The 13,536-nt window shown below is 34.9% G+C and overlaps 2 protein-coding genes across 2 annotated transcripts; one reads left to right on the forward strand and one right to left on the reverse strand.

The window, feature by feature from the left end:
• Positions 1-227: 227 nt before the first annotated feature.
• LSm7 (U6 snRNA-associated Sm-like protein LSm7) lies at positions 228-946 on the forward strand. The gene is made up of 2 exons (XM_017606112.1): positions 228-412; positions 468-946. The coding sequence occupies exons 1-2, from the start codon at positions 395-397 to the stop codon at positions 786-788; spliced, it is 339 nt and encodes a 112-aa protein (XP_017461601.1). The 5' UTR covers positions 228-394; the 3' UTR covers positions 789-946.
• On the reverse strand, positions 910-10,499 carry ChLD3 (Chitin and LDLR binding deacetylase 3). The gene is made up of 7 exons (XM_017606077.1): positions 9,686-10,499; positions 6,699-6,944; positions 6,131-6,267; positions 5,892-6,045; positions 2,040-2,220; positions 1,426-1,948; positions 910-1,348 (listed from the first exon to the last, which is right to left on the reverse strand). The coding sequence occupies exons 1-7, from the start codon at positions 9,918-9,920 to the stop codon at positions 1,070-1,072; spliced, it is 1,755 nt and encodes a 584-aa protein (XP_017461566.1). The 5' UTR covers positions 9,921-10,499; the 3' UTR covers positions 910-1,069.
• Positions 10,500-13,536: the final 3,037 nt, after the last annotated feature.

Consider the following 13,536-nt stretch of genomic DNA (forward strand, 5'->3'; position numbering starts at 1 on the left):
GAATCAGGGTTGATATAGCATGTATCAAATCAAATGATTACCCCACATCTATACCCATGACGCAATAAAACAAGGTGGTATCAGTTGCGACAGCTCGATTTGATGCTGCCTTAGCTCAGTAGAATAAGAAGAAATTCGGTTCTTTGTTTAAAGTTGGAAATGAATACACAAAAACCTAAATTTTTTTATTAAAAACCTCCAATAAGAATACATGTCTCCGAAATTCTTGTTGCAACTTTGCAAGGTACAGGGTATACCAAGTGATCAAAACTTTTTATTTTGGCATGTCCGTCACAACATAACCTCACGTAAACAAAAATCTGGATTTAGGTATTGTACATTAATTGCCGCTTAAAAGTGTGAAATTACCTAAAAACCACAAATTAATAATAAAATGGCTGAAAAACCTAAGGTTTGTACTAAACATTTATACATACACATGTAGCATAACAATTATTGCTCTGCAGACAAGTGGCGGCAATGATGGCAAAGAAAAGCGCCGTAAGGAATCTATCCTGGATCTTTCCAAATATTTAGAAAAACAAATTCGAGTCAAATTTGCGGGAGGTCGCGAAGCTGCCGGCATTCTTAAGGGTTATGATGCCCTATTAAACTTAGTGCTGGACAATACTGTTGAGTACCTGCGTGATGCAGACGAACCATTCAAGTTGGCCGAGGATACGCGCAGTTTAGGTTTGGTGGTATGCCGCGGGACAGCGCTAGTTCTCATCTGTCCGCAAGATGGCATGGAATCCATTCCGAACCCATTTATTACACAAGATGCGTAAATTGTATAAATGTCGTTGCTTTTTTAGTAACTACTGTACTTTATAATTTAACTTTTTTAAAGTCGCGAAAATTTGGTGGCAAAAATTGTATGCCCACTAGTAGTGAAACATTGTACATATATAAAATGGAAAAATGAAAATGTTTATGCTGATAAAAATAAATAAGATGTAAGTACATACTAAATTACGAAACATTATGTAGAAAATAATTTAAATTTTTGCTTAATATCTATTATTGCATTTAACAAGTGAATGGCAATGCCAGGTATAAAGGGCGGTTATTAGTCCAAACCAAATTCATTGCGTATCCAGGGATACTGCGTTGGACACTCGTTGCAAGTGTATAAATATCGATCCTGCTGTAACACTCGACTTCGCACCTTGCATGTATTCGGTATATTGCATACTATTTCGCGGGCATCCAATTGGCGAGGCTTGCATCCCCAAGGCTCAAACGTATGTAGCTGAGTACTCAGCACTGGTTGTCTCATCCACTGAATAGCTTGTTGATTTGTAACGAAATATACATCTGGTAGCTTTTGCAAGTCATCCACAAACCGCTACAAAAACATATTTAATAATAGAATATTCTTTTTTACTAAACACATAATTGGTATTTCCCCAGCTATATATTTACCGTAAAGGCCTGCAGGTAATCGTTATTCTTAAACCACGTTGCATGAAAATACAATCCAAATGGTGCACGGTTCGACAAGAAATGTCTTTTAAAGTTGTGCGTCAGCATGCGATAAACATCATCTCCACTTAACTGTGATGGACAGCTATCGACCATACCACAAGTGAAATCGCCCACTTCCATCTGATTCATCACCATCTCCCAAATACCGGGATAGCTGCGGGAGGGGCAATTCTGGTTTATGCCTGTACAAGAATGAGGCATCTTATAATCCAGGGTATAAGGCCATAGTGGTGGATTGCTAAACGGTGCTACCATCGATGCATCATACACAAAACCAAACTCGTTCATCATCAAGAACTGACGATTCCAACCGACGCGCAAAAATGGAACTCGCATGCCACGTATATCTTCCATGCGTATGTTAGCAAAACGATTAAGAATGTTGGCTTGGCCAACCATTTCGTCGAACCAATCTTCAATAGTGGCATTTTTTGACCACCACATCTCGGGCCCACGATGGCTGGAGAAATAAATTAATTTTGAGCAGTGTAAGTAGCGGATATTTTTAGAAAAATCTATTTTGTATTTTATTATGTAAGTCTTTTACGTACGTTACTGAGTGCACGGCAATTTCGTGACCATCGTTCCATAGCTTTTGTACAAATTGGTAGTTGGTATACTGATGTGAAACAAAAAATGTACCTCGAATTGGGCAGCCATTGGGATTTCTTCTATTCGCTTTAAATAACACGTTTGTAAAAAGATCAAAATTTTCAAAGTTAACAGCATCATCTGTAAATCAAAAGCATACATGTATGTCCATATCAATATAAGCCAATGTTAAAAGCAATAATGTTAACGTAAAAAATTGATGCATTAATTTTTTAAATCTAATGCATATAAAAATTGCAATGCATTAATTCTGAAAAATATAATGCTAATGAAAATTGTTAAATTATCAAATCTAGTGCTAATGAAAAAATTTCAATGCATAACAATTTTTAATAATTTTTTTCGTTGCATTAATAACAACCATTAAATTTATTTGCTAGTGAAATATATGTAAATAACCTCGTTTGGAAGGACTTCCAATAATTACTAATAGTTTTTTCAGCTCCATTCTATTATGTTTATTTGAAGAAAAATTGTTGTAAACATTGTTGGATGTTTTATGAAAATAAGAGCAATGTGCGTGTAACTCAGTGTGCTTTGTAGATTTCAGAGACCATAACGATTATATGAAATAAAATTAAATATTGTGTATAATTATTATTGAACAATGGAAAAGTCGCCTTCGTCTCATTAGACTAAAAACATTTTCATCTTCTCCTAATAATTACATTGGTTTACAGCAAAAATGTTCAATGGGTGCCACTATCCAATTCCTATATAGAATTGCTCGCTGATTCTGAAAATCTAGCTAATTTTTTTTCCTATGGATACGTTTTCGAGATATTTGCAATTTACCGTTATTCGGCTTAAAACAAAAAAAAAACAATATATAAATCACTTTCCGTTAGGACGTAAAGCTTCTGACAAATTAATTAATCATTCCAGTTTTTTTTTTATTTTTTCATGAAAAAACTCATGATTAGGATGAATGAGTGGTCAAATGAAAATACGCAAACATTTTTTGTATAAAAAATGAGCAGGAAAGAAAGTTACTCATACGCCACGTACACCTGAGTAACTAATTTTATGTGGCAAACAAAATAACCGTACCGAGTTTGGTAAAAATTGGTAGAACGGTTACCGATATACATATATGTGATCAAAAGTGGGCGGTGCCACGCCCATTTTCCAAAATTTTACCATAAACGTATTTCTTGGTAAAGAATTGTTGCAAGCATCAATTTTGAATAAATTAGCTTTAATATTTACTGATGAATGATTTAGTATGCTGTACCAAGGCCAACAACTGTGCCAAATTTGGAAGAAATTGGTGCAGCGGTTACCAATATATACACATGTAACCATAAGTGGGCGTGGCTACGCCCATTTTCCAAAAATTTATAATCTTATTTTTCGTCTGAAAATTATTGTAAATATCAAATTTGAGTGAATTATCTTCAGTAGTTACTAATATATCGCAGTTTTCGTATTTCTGGAAATTACCGTTATATGGGAAGTGGGCGTGGTTACAGTACAGTTGGATTAATGAAAACCCACATACCGAATTTCGTTGAGATATCTCAGTTTTTGCTCGAGTTATCGAGTACACGGACGGACGGACAGAAAGATATGGCTTAATCGACTTCTCTATTCATTCTGAGCATTTATGTATACATTTGTCAATATCAGAGGTTGCCAAACTTTTTTTCTCGTAGACCCCTTTCAAAGATTTACTGGTTTCGGTGGACCCCCTGCTGATACATTTCTAAATATTCCTAAAGCTCGTAAAAAAATTGAATGTGAAAATTGTGACGAGTGGCCAAAATAAAAGTAAAATATTTTCTTGTGTTCTATTTACAAAAATAATGTAAACATTTGTAGGTTTTAAAAAATGGAGCTCGTAAATACATCAAAATACGCTCTCGCTCGGAAGAGTTATATTTTTAAGAGCACTGCGAGNAATTTTATGTGGCAAACAAAATAACCGTACCGAGTTTGGTAAAAATTGGTAGAACGGTTACCGATATACATATATGTGATCAAAAGTGGGCGGTGCCACGCCCATTTTCCAAAATTTTACCATAAACGTATTTCTTGGTAAAGAATTGTTGCAAGCATCAATTTTGAATAAATTAGCTTTAATATTTACTGATGAATGATTTAGTATGCTGTACCAAGGCCAACAACTGTGCCAAATTTGGAAGAAATTGGTGCAGCGGTTACCAATATATACACATGTAACCATAAGTGGGCGTGGCTACGCCCATTTTCCAAAAATTTATAATCTTATTTTTCGTCTGAAAATTATTGTAAATATCAAATTTGAGTGAATTATCTTCAGTAGTTACTAATATATCGCAGTTTTCGTATTTCTGGAAATTACCGTTATATGGGAAGTGGGCGTGGTTACAGTACAGTTGGATTAATGAAAACCCACATACCGAATTTCGTTGAGATATCTCAGTTTTTGCTCGAGTTATCGAGTACACGGACGGACGGACAGAAAGATATGGCTTAATCGACTTCTCTATTCATTCTGAGCATTTATGTATACATTTGTCAATATCAGAGGTTGCCAAACTTTTTTTCTCGTAGACCCCTTTCAAAGATTTACTGGTTTCGGTGGACCCCCTGCTGATACATTTCTAAATATTCCTAAAGCTCGTAAAAAAATTGAATGTGAAAATTGTGACGAGTGGCCAAAATAAAAGTAAAATATTTTCTTGTGTTCTATTTACAAAAATAATGTAAACATTTGTAGGTTTTAAAAAATGGAGCTCGTAAATACATCAAAATACGCTCTCGCTCGGAAGAGTTATATTTTTAAGAGCACTGCGAGCGCTAGCGTTATTTACATTATAATTTTTTATTTTTATCGCTCCGAGTTTTAAAGTGAGGCGAAAAATATGTATTTATCAGATTTTTAAAACACAAAACTTAAAACATCAAAACGGCTAAGCTTTTTATGCCAAGTTTTTAACTCAGAAACTGATGATAGAGAAAACAACGAGTTTAAAAAAATCGATGACAAATAACCAAGCAAGCAAGAAGCACAAAAAGTGTTCCACGGTCTCATCTTCTTCAAGGCAAGATGGGCAAATGGACTTGTTATTTACGCCTATCACAGTCAGTAAGTTGTCTGCCGTGTCATCTGCTCAGTGAGAGTAAAAAATTTGATAGGCCGTGTGAGATTGAAGGCAACATGAGTTTTGCACACCTGCATCCCCGCGATGCCTCTCAGTCAATTCTGAGCGAAGTATTAACCCAGTTTCTGATGGTGGCTTCGATTGTCGAAGGTGGGAGTGCTAAAACTGGTTGCGGACCGAGGAATACCTGGTCTGAGGCAACTCTGGCCAAATGATCAGATGTCTCATAACCAGGTACTCCAGAGTGACCTGGCACCCACTCCTTCCCTCCACCTATGTTCCACCACATAGTCCATGGCTTTGAGTATTGCAATTACCTCAGCCTGGAAGACCGAAGATATTCCCCTACAGAAAAGTGAAAGCAGGTTCATTATCTAATAATATCCACCAAACCTTTTTGCTGAACCCTGAATTTTTAACAAGAATCGGTCTTATTCGACCAGTGTGCTTTGTGTCACTTGAGTGTCGATGCGCGGGCTCTTGTAATTGAAATAAACGATTAATATTTTACAGGCTTGTTGTTGACCTCATGATATACTATATAATTTCACTATTACCAAAGCATTTGAGAAACATTAAATTTTCGATCCGCCCTAGTACGCATGCCGCTAAATTACTTCTATAAAATCGGCTTCACTGTAATGTAGTTGCGACGCTGTTTCTAGCAAAATATTTATGTATAGTATATTCACTATCAATACGTACCAAATGTCAGCAAAATCATTTGTGGCACCGTACCGGGACTTAAACGGCCGGGTATTTGCGTGCCATCTTTCGAGCAGAAACAATCTGGCAGTTGACAGTTGCGTGTGTCACAGGAATCAGCGGCATTTGGATCGTTGTTCATGTCACACCAACCCTGAGATTTGAAAATTAGCTTTGTTTTCCAAATTTCATACTAACTAAAGTAGCATTTAAATTGCGTTAAAGATTTTAGATTTTACCTCATCTGACTCGTCGGGACAATCCACGGAACCATCGCAAAAATAGTCATTTGGAAGACATGTGCCATCACCGCAACCCAAGTGTGTTTTGTCTTTACATTCGGCTTTCTCGAGTAATGGTTTTGGAATTTGGGTTTCTAAAAAAGAAATGAAAAACTATTAGCTGGAGTGAAAAAGTATTTTTTTTTTAGTTTTCTAAGGGCCGTTTTCGAAAAAATTTAGGTTTTAAAATTTATCTGTCCTTCAAACACATTTTTTTCAGAGCGAAATGTGTGTTTAAAAGGCAGATAAATTTTAAAACTTTACTTGAGAAAACGGCCCTTTAAGCTATTTAGTTATTGTTCTTATTGTAACAAATAGTCGAATTTAGGTAGTTCTTTATTTTATAAACTCAATTATGTTTATCTTCACTTAATTCATTATCGTATTTTAGTCATATTTTTAATGATATGTGATGCACTTTATATATCCATTTTTTACTTATTTACATACATACGTATTTATAATGTTTTTTAAGCATTCTTAATTCTACATGTTAACGAATTTTGTCCACGCCAATATTTCTTACCCGCTGTTATGTCGCAATTATCCACATTCTGCTTAAAATCACAAATTTGTCTGACAACGTCGAATAATAAGCCCTCCGAGCATTTAAACTCAAAAACGTCTCCATCCAGGCAAAGGAAATACTTAGAACATTCACTGTTAGTCCAAATTTTATGCACTGGCCGATTCGGGTCGCGATAGAAGCGATCATTTTTCAAGCACTCGATATTTGGATTGGCGCTACGTTTAAACAAATTCGATGCATTTACTGGAAAATGTGATAAAAAAATAATAATAATTAAAAAAAATGCAGCAGTTTCAATTACTATGTACATTGAATAACTATGTACATTGAATGCTGAGCAGTATTTTAGTTATGAACATTAGCAAAAAAGTAAAAAAAACAAAAAAACATTAACGGACATTTATATTAATTGCAACTACACAACCACGCATGCGCAATCGATGATAAGGAAATACATATACACCTTTAGCTAGAGGGAGATGTTGATTGAGAAAAAAATATGTACACATGTATTTACGCTAGACTGCATCACTCCCCATACAAAAAAAAATCGGTACTGTTTTTCCATCGGAATTGTAGAATCTATTATATTTTAAGACTTTCGCTTAAATATTTCGGAAAAATATTAAGATTTACGTGAGCTGGACCGATTCGAAAATACCTCCAAAATTTTAGTTTTGTGAATAAAAACAGTTTTTTTTAAGTATTTTTGTTTTACAATAAATTACCTTAGATGATAAAACAGTTTAAGCTTAAAAAATTTGCATAAAAATATTAAAAAAAAAAAATCAATGCAATCTCAATAATGAAATTTTTGATGCTGTTTTAAAAAAACTGGAAAAACTCAGCATAAACTTTGCCGATTCAGACTTATGAGGGCGTATCATTGGAAAGGAATTTTCTCGTCCTTTTTATTTCTTTGCAAATAAGGTCATTCAAAGCATGAAAGAGAAGGGTAAGACAAAAAATTGGACCGTGAATTAGTTTTTTTGCAAAGAAATAAAAATGGCTAGGAAATACGTTACCACTGATACCTTACAGGTCTATATCAGTAAAGTTTTGGACCAGTTACTAAAGTTTTTCTAAACAAATCTTTGAAAAAAATAAAAAAAACAGTATCAAAAATCTCATTCTGCCTTATCCTGAGTTTCGCCTGAAAAAAAAAATTGACCCGAAAATTTGTCATCCGCCCACAGTAAAACCATGGAAACCAAAAGTGAACCGGTATGGGGAAAATTAAACTCATGATAAGGCTGATTATTATGATTCGGATGAAAAAATTTTGGAATATTTTTATGTAGATTTTTAAGGTCTAAACTGTTTTGTCATCTGAGTGTTTTTTTTTTTTCAAAAAATCCTTTATGAAACTTTTTTTTTTTCATGAAAAACTCCATTTTTGGAGGTATTTTTCAATCGGTCCAGCTCACGTAAATCTTAATCAGCCTTATCATGAGCTTAATTTCCCCGAACCGGTTCCATGGTTTTACTATGGGCGGATGAAAAATTTTCGGGTGATTTTTTTTTTGGTCGAAACTCAGAATAAAGCAGAATATTTATCCGAAATAATTTGGTGGAAGTCTTAAGATATAATAAATTTTGTAATCCCGGCGGGAAAATCGCAAATTTTATTGGTGACGCCGTCCAATGTACATACATATGTATGTACATATATGTATATATGAATCGATACCAACAAGTGCAACGGAAAACGTGTTACAATTACGTGCTACGTCTTGCCCAGATCAAGCCGGTGTTGATTGGTCCGCTAAGACTGTAGTAAGAAACGCGAACAAACGCTTGAAGGCGTCATCAATGAGTGGGGGTTAAAGAGCGGTATTATGCGAACGCTCTTTTGAATAGCAAATAAAATGAATCCGAGAGTGGAATTTTAGCTGCCGCTATTATGAAAGCAAAGCAAAACAAACAGAAATTATGAACAACAGTAGTCATAAAATGAAAATCATTACGAGGAAGATAAATATTCGATTGAAAATACGCATTATGCATTAAACTTATATGTACATATGTACATATTAGAGGGCTGCATGAATGCATTCAAAACGGCTTATGAATTATTCATATACAAAACGAATGAATGATTTTGGCTTCAATTTTTTTTTTTTGAATTTGAGTGAATAGCTGTTCTGAAATTTGTGTCGACATTACAATATTCAAACAATGTGAAAATAAATTGAATTGAAATAAATGACAATTTTTTGTATGAATATCCAAAAATATTTTTTCTATGCTGCGCTCCCATTATATACGAAAAAACTTGTTTGTAGAAAAAAACTTTTACCGAAATGAGTTTGGATGATTTGAATGTTTTCTATTCATTCAACAAACATTCAAACAAAATGTATATTCATAACTTACAAAATTCCAAACGCTGAGTGTTTTGTATGTGAAGTAAAATATTCAAATCTACTGTACTCTGTTTGGCTAGAAGTTTGAATGAATTCATGCAGCCCTCTAGTACATATGCATCCAACTGTCAAATGAAACAATGCAAAATTAAAATGTAACTGCATAAAACAAATCCCCTCAGCATTTATGGATTAGCTGCTGAAATAAAATAGTACTTTTGTTTAAAATTACATAAATATTTGAATATTTAAACAAACATAATACATGCAAATATGTACACACATACATATGTATGTATGTATGTATGCTTGTATTATTTACAATTATCTTAAGCTGCAATATTACATAAACAATTTATTGGGTTATGAAACCACTATTTTAGTGGATGTTACGAATAAAACGTTAACAGAATACCAAATGCGAACGCAATGACAACGCAGAAACACGCATACGTCCCGCACGACTTCTACCACTTTCGAATGCACATACATAAATAAACCGCAAGTAGTTAATGAACATTAAATTATGTTGTGTATGTATATATGTATGTACATATGTATGTAGGTATGCACTGATGATGTATTCATTGAATTTTATAATAGTGGAGAAATTATTACCAAATTGTTTGGCATCGATACTTGTTAGCAAAACAAATGCCACCAACATTAAACGCCGCAAATTTGTAGTGAACTTATTGTTTAGCGTTCCATGCCGACAGTTCGTAGTTACCAAAGCGTCATTCACTTCATTATTATTAATATAATTGGTAACACGTTTGCAAGCATCATTGGCAACATTCACATGCGCGACCTTGATTGTGTTACCATTTGGAAAGCTTTTTTGCGATAGCATTTTCTTTACGAGGTCATCACCATCGAAGCAACAAATATTTGAAACCTGTTTACAGCACCACTTTTCACGAAACTAAAAAAGGAAAAGACCACAACGTAACAATGTACGTAACTATTTTACACGATTCACTTCCGGTCACCAGTAATTTGAGTACTGCAAGTAAACTTTTTTTGTGCAACCGATCACTTGCAGACGCGTGCGACAACTAAAAGTTGTGCGTCGTTGATGTTGGACATTTATAGGAGCGCATCTCGCATTGCCATCACTTGGTGATTGAGTGAAACAAGCTTTCACCATTTCTCTCCGTGGTCCATTGGGCGCGAAGTCAGTGGGAATATGAGCAAAAAGCACTTTTACTTTCGTTAGGAACAATGAATTGTTGAAATCAGCAATATCGTCCAACCGACCTCTCCTACAATCATGGACAATCGAAAAGCAAGCAAATAGTAAAATTTCTCCATGCTCTTATAAATTTGGGCTCTCTGGTGGATAACTGCATCACTGATAGATAGCTATATGTGTATGTATGTAGATATCAGTAAGAAGTGTGCACTGCAATCTAGCTCTTCACAGCACGGTTGTTAGACCTAAGGTACCTATGTATATAGTTCAAAAGAAATTGTGGTCTCTACAACCCAAAAGTTTATTTTGCCTGGTGTAATCCAACGCCAGGATTTACCGACTAGAAGTTTGCCGACCAGGATCAATCTTTGACATTATTGTTGTTGTAGCGTTGTTGTAGGCTCAACTAACGGGAGACCCAGGAAGCGTGCAGCTTCAATGGGGTTTGTCCATAGGGACAGGGCAGCGGCAGTGTATTCACGAGGCAGCATAGCCACGCGAATGCCTTTAAGGGCCACCTCCTTCGCCTGTTCCTGGCCGAAAGTTCCACCCAGGTTTCTGAACCATGATCCCAGAGGGTTGCTTGCTTCCTCAGACGCTTACTTGAAGGCGTCACTGGTTTCTCGATCTGCCTGCTACGTTTCGATGCTGATACTTCCCTTGTGTTTGTGCCTCTAGGTTCCCCGCCTCTTCGCCAATCGGCTGGCGCGGGTCTTTTGTGCGATGATGGCCCGAGCTTCAGCTTCCCCTACTCCAGGTAGCGAAGGTACCACTTGAATCCAGAGCCGCCCAAACCAGCTCGGCGTTGGTTGTCAAACATGCTCGGATGACCCGTTGGGGGTAATTGAGAAGGTCTGCACCTACGCTACTTCTTTCTCTGAATGAGTGACCCCTCGAGGTGCCTGCTACTGGAGTAATGCCTTCTCAGTGACTGACTTCGACTTTAAGCTCGGTGCTGGCTCCTTGAGCGGTGTGGGGTAATTCGTTATCTGCGTAAACGGTTTTACATACATATATACATATGTACATAAAACCATATCTTCAAATTCAGCTACCAACTCATGACTCCTACCAACGTCAACGCAAACCTATGCACATATCGTCGTTTAAAGTACAAAACCGCGTATCAACAAAATGTAAAACCGCGTATCAAGATAATGCAAGACCGCGTATGCGAAACTGTTGGGTTTTGATTTTTACGTAAAAATCGTATAGCAGTGCAAAGTATGCATAACTGGGCTATAAGGATTGAGCCAAGAGCTTGTGTGAGCCAATTCAATTTTTGGCAAAACATGTCAGTTACGCGGTACTTTAAACGACGATATATATGTACATATGTCATTATGCTTTGGTATAAAATGGCAAATAAATAGAGTTAAGTAGTTTAAAGATTAAGTGAAATGAAAAGTGTAATCCCTCTGAAATGTGTACTCAATAAAAATACATTTGCCCGTAGTCATAGTGAAGATAGAAAAAGGTTTTAACGATTAAAATTGTGTTTTATAGTAATCACCATTGTTTTATAATCAACTTAAAATGCATTTTATGGCAAAAACAGAATTTTAGCATTAGAATGAGGAGGGCGTGATTTTAAAATGGTAAAATAAGGTTATAAGTTTTGTTTTGCTGCGGTCCCCAATCCGAGCGATTCCAAACAATATTTTTTTTTGTATTTTATTATTTTTTTAATAAAAACGCTATTTTATTTTATTTTATTAATTTTTTTGTTTATGATATTTCACATAATTATTTCAAGTTAACCAATATTTTTTTGAATAGAATTTTAATTAAAAAACTCACAACTATAATTATTTAAAAAAAATAAAATAATATTTAAAAGAACAAAAAGATGTTTCCTGGCTGTGGGATTCGAACCCACGACTTCCCGGCTCATGGTGCAATAAAACAAGGTGTTGGACGTTGTGACAGCAGTATGTACATATGTATGTACATATGTGTATACAAATTACACTAGTGATATTTTCCAAATTGAGCAAGCGGCCTGGCACTTTGACTGTTGAATGTTGACAACAAACGTTGCTTGAGCTGATCTGCTCAATTGCCAGACTGCCAGGCCACTTGCTCACTTTGGTGAATACCACTAATGTATATTTTGGTTTTTTGTATATGTATGTACATACTAAATATATCGCACGGAAGTATTTCAAAATTTAAATTTTGTGGGAAAACGCAATCAAAGTTTGATCAATTCATGCAGTTGGTACACAAGAAGACAGTTGAAAATGCCCATATCTTTGCGATGTTCGATAAGTTTATCCATCAGTTATACTAGGTTCACATATAATTAGATTATCCTCATTTTCGAGCTTAACTTCCTAATCTGTAATTAGCAAAAGAGATTAGCCATATAAAATTCCGCCCTTGTTAATCTGTAATTATAAAATAATCTCAGATTTTACCGATAACTTTTCGGTGTCCATCCTAGTTTTATCGATTGCTTAATATAGCAGAAAAACGTGATCACGGTGGCACAGAGAAGAAACATAACTTTTCATTGAGATGTGAGAATAACAAGCACAACAAATTTGACAGCTAATAATCTGAGATTTGCCTGTGTAAACGGGGTGATTAAAAAACGAGCTTTGATTGAGGTAATATTGATATGTGAACATAGTTTTAGGCTGAATATGTTGTACTTATAAAGCTTATTAATAGTGTATTTAAGATGAAATCTCCAAAAACGTTAATTTTGAGTTACATCACTATATTATTAAACGTGCGATATAAGTACAAAGAAGTTTATAGCTATTCAACATAACTGTTTACCTCTATTTGTGTAGAATAAAACATACGCATATTTTCCAATTTATGTAAAGTGTTTTAAATATAAAAACAAAAAAGGGAAATTTGTAGTGAGCATTTCATATATATATGCGTGTAGGGAAATTTAGGGAATTTTAAAGAACGACGTAGTGAATTTCAAAAAATATGCTCTGGCATCGCTGCAGTCACCTACTCCACGTGAAAATAAACTTGACATTTCCAATAGAGCTGTCAAACTATTGATAGTCGACACCATCGATAGTTTCGATAGTGATAAATTAAACTATCGATATATCGTCGAAAGTATCGAAATACACACTGATTTATCTAAGCCTGTGCAGGCTATACTACTTTTAACATATAATTCATATAATCAAGAACGAAAAATATAGTACGCTTTTTATTCATATCAAGAACTCAAAAAGCGCTTTATATAACTAAACAGAGTCAATATTTAATTTGTTAAAAAGCATCAAAAAGAAAATGTAAA

Source organism: Rhagoletis zephyria, unplaced genomic scaffold (genome assembly GCF_001687245.7).
Source record: "Rhagoletis zephyria isolate East Lansing unplaced genomic scaffold, Rhagoletis_zephyria_1.1 Rzeph_scaffold_00159, whole genome shotgun sequence".
NCBI lineage: Eukaryota > Metazoa > Arthropoda > Insecta > Diptera > Tephritidae > Rhagoletis > Rhagoletis zephyria.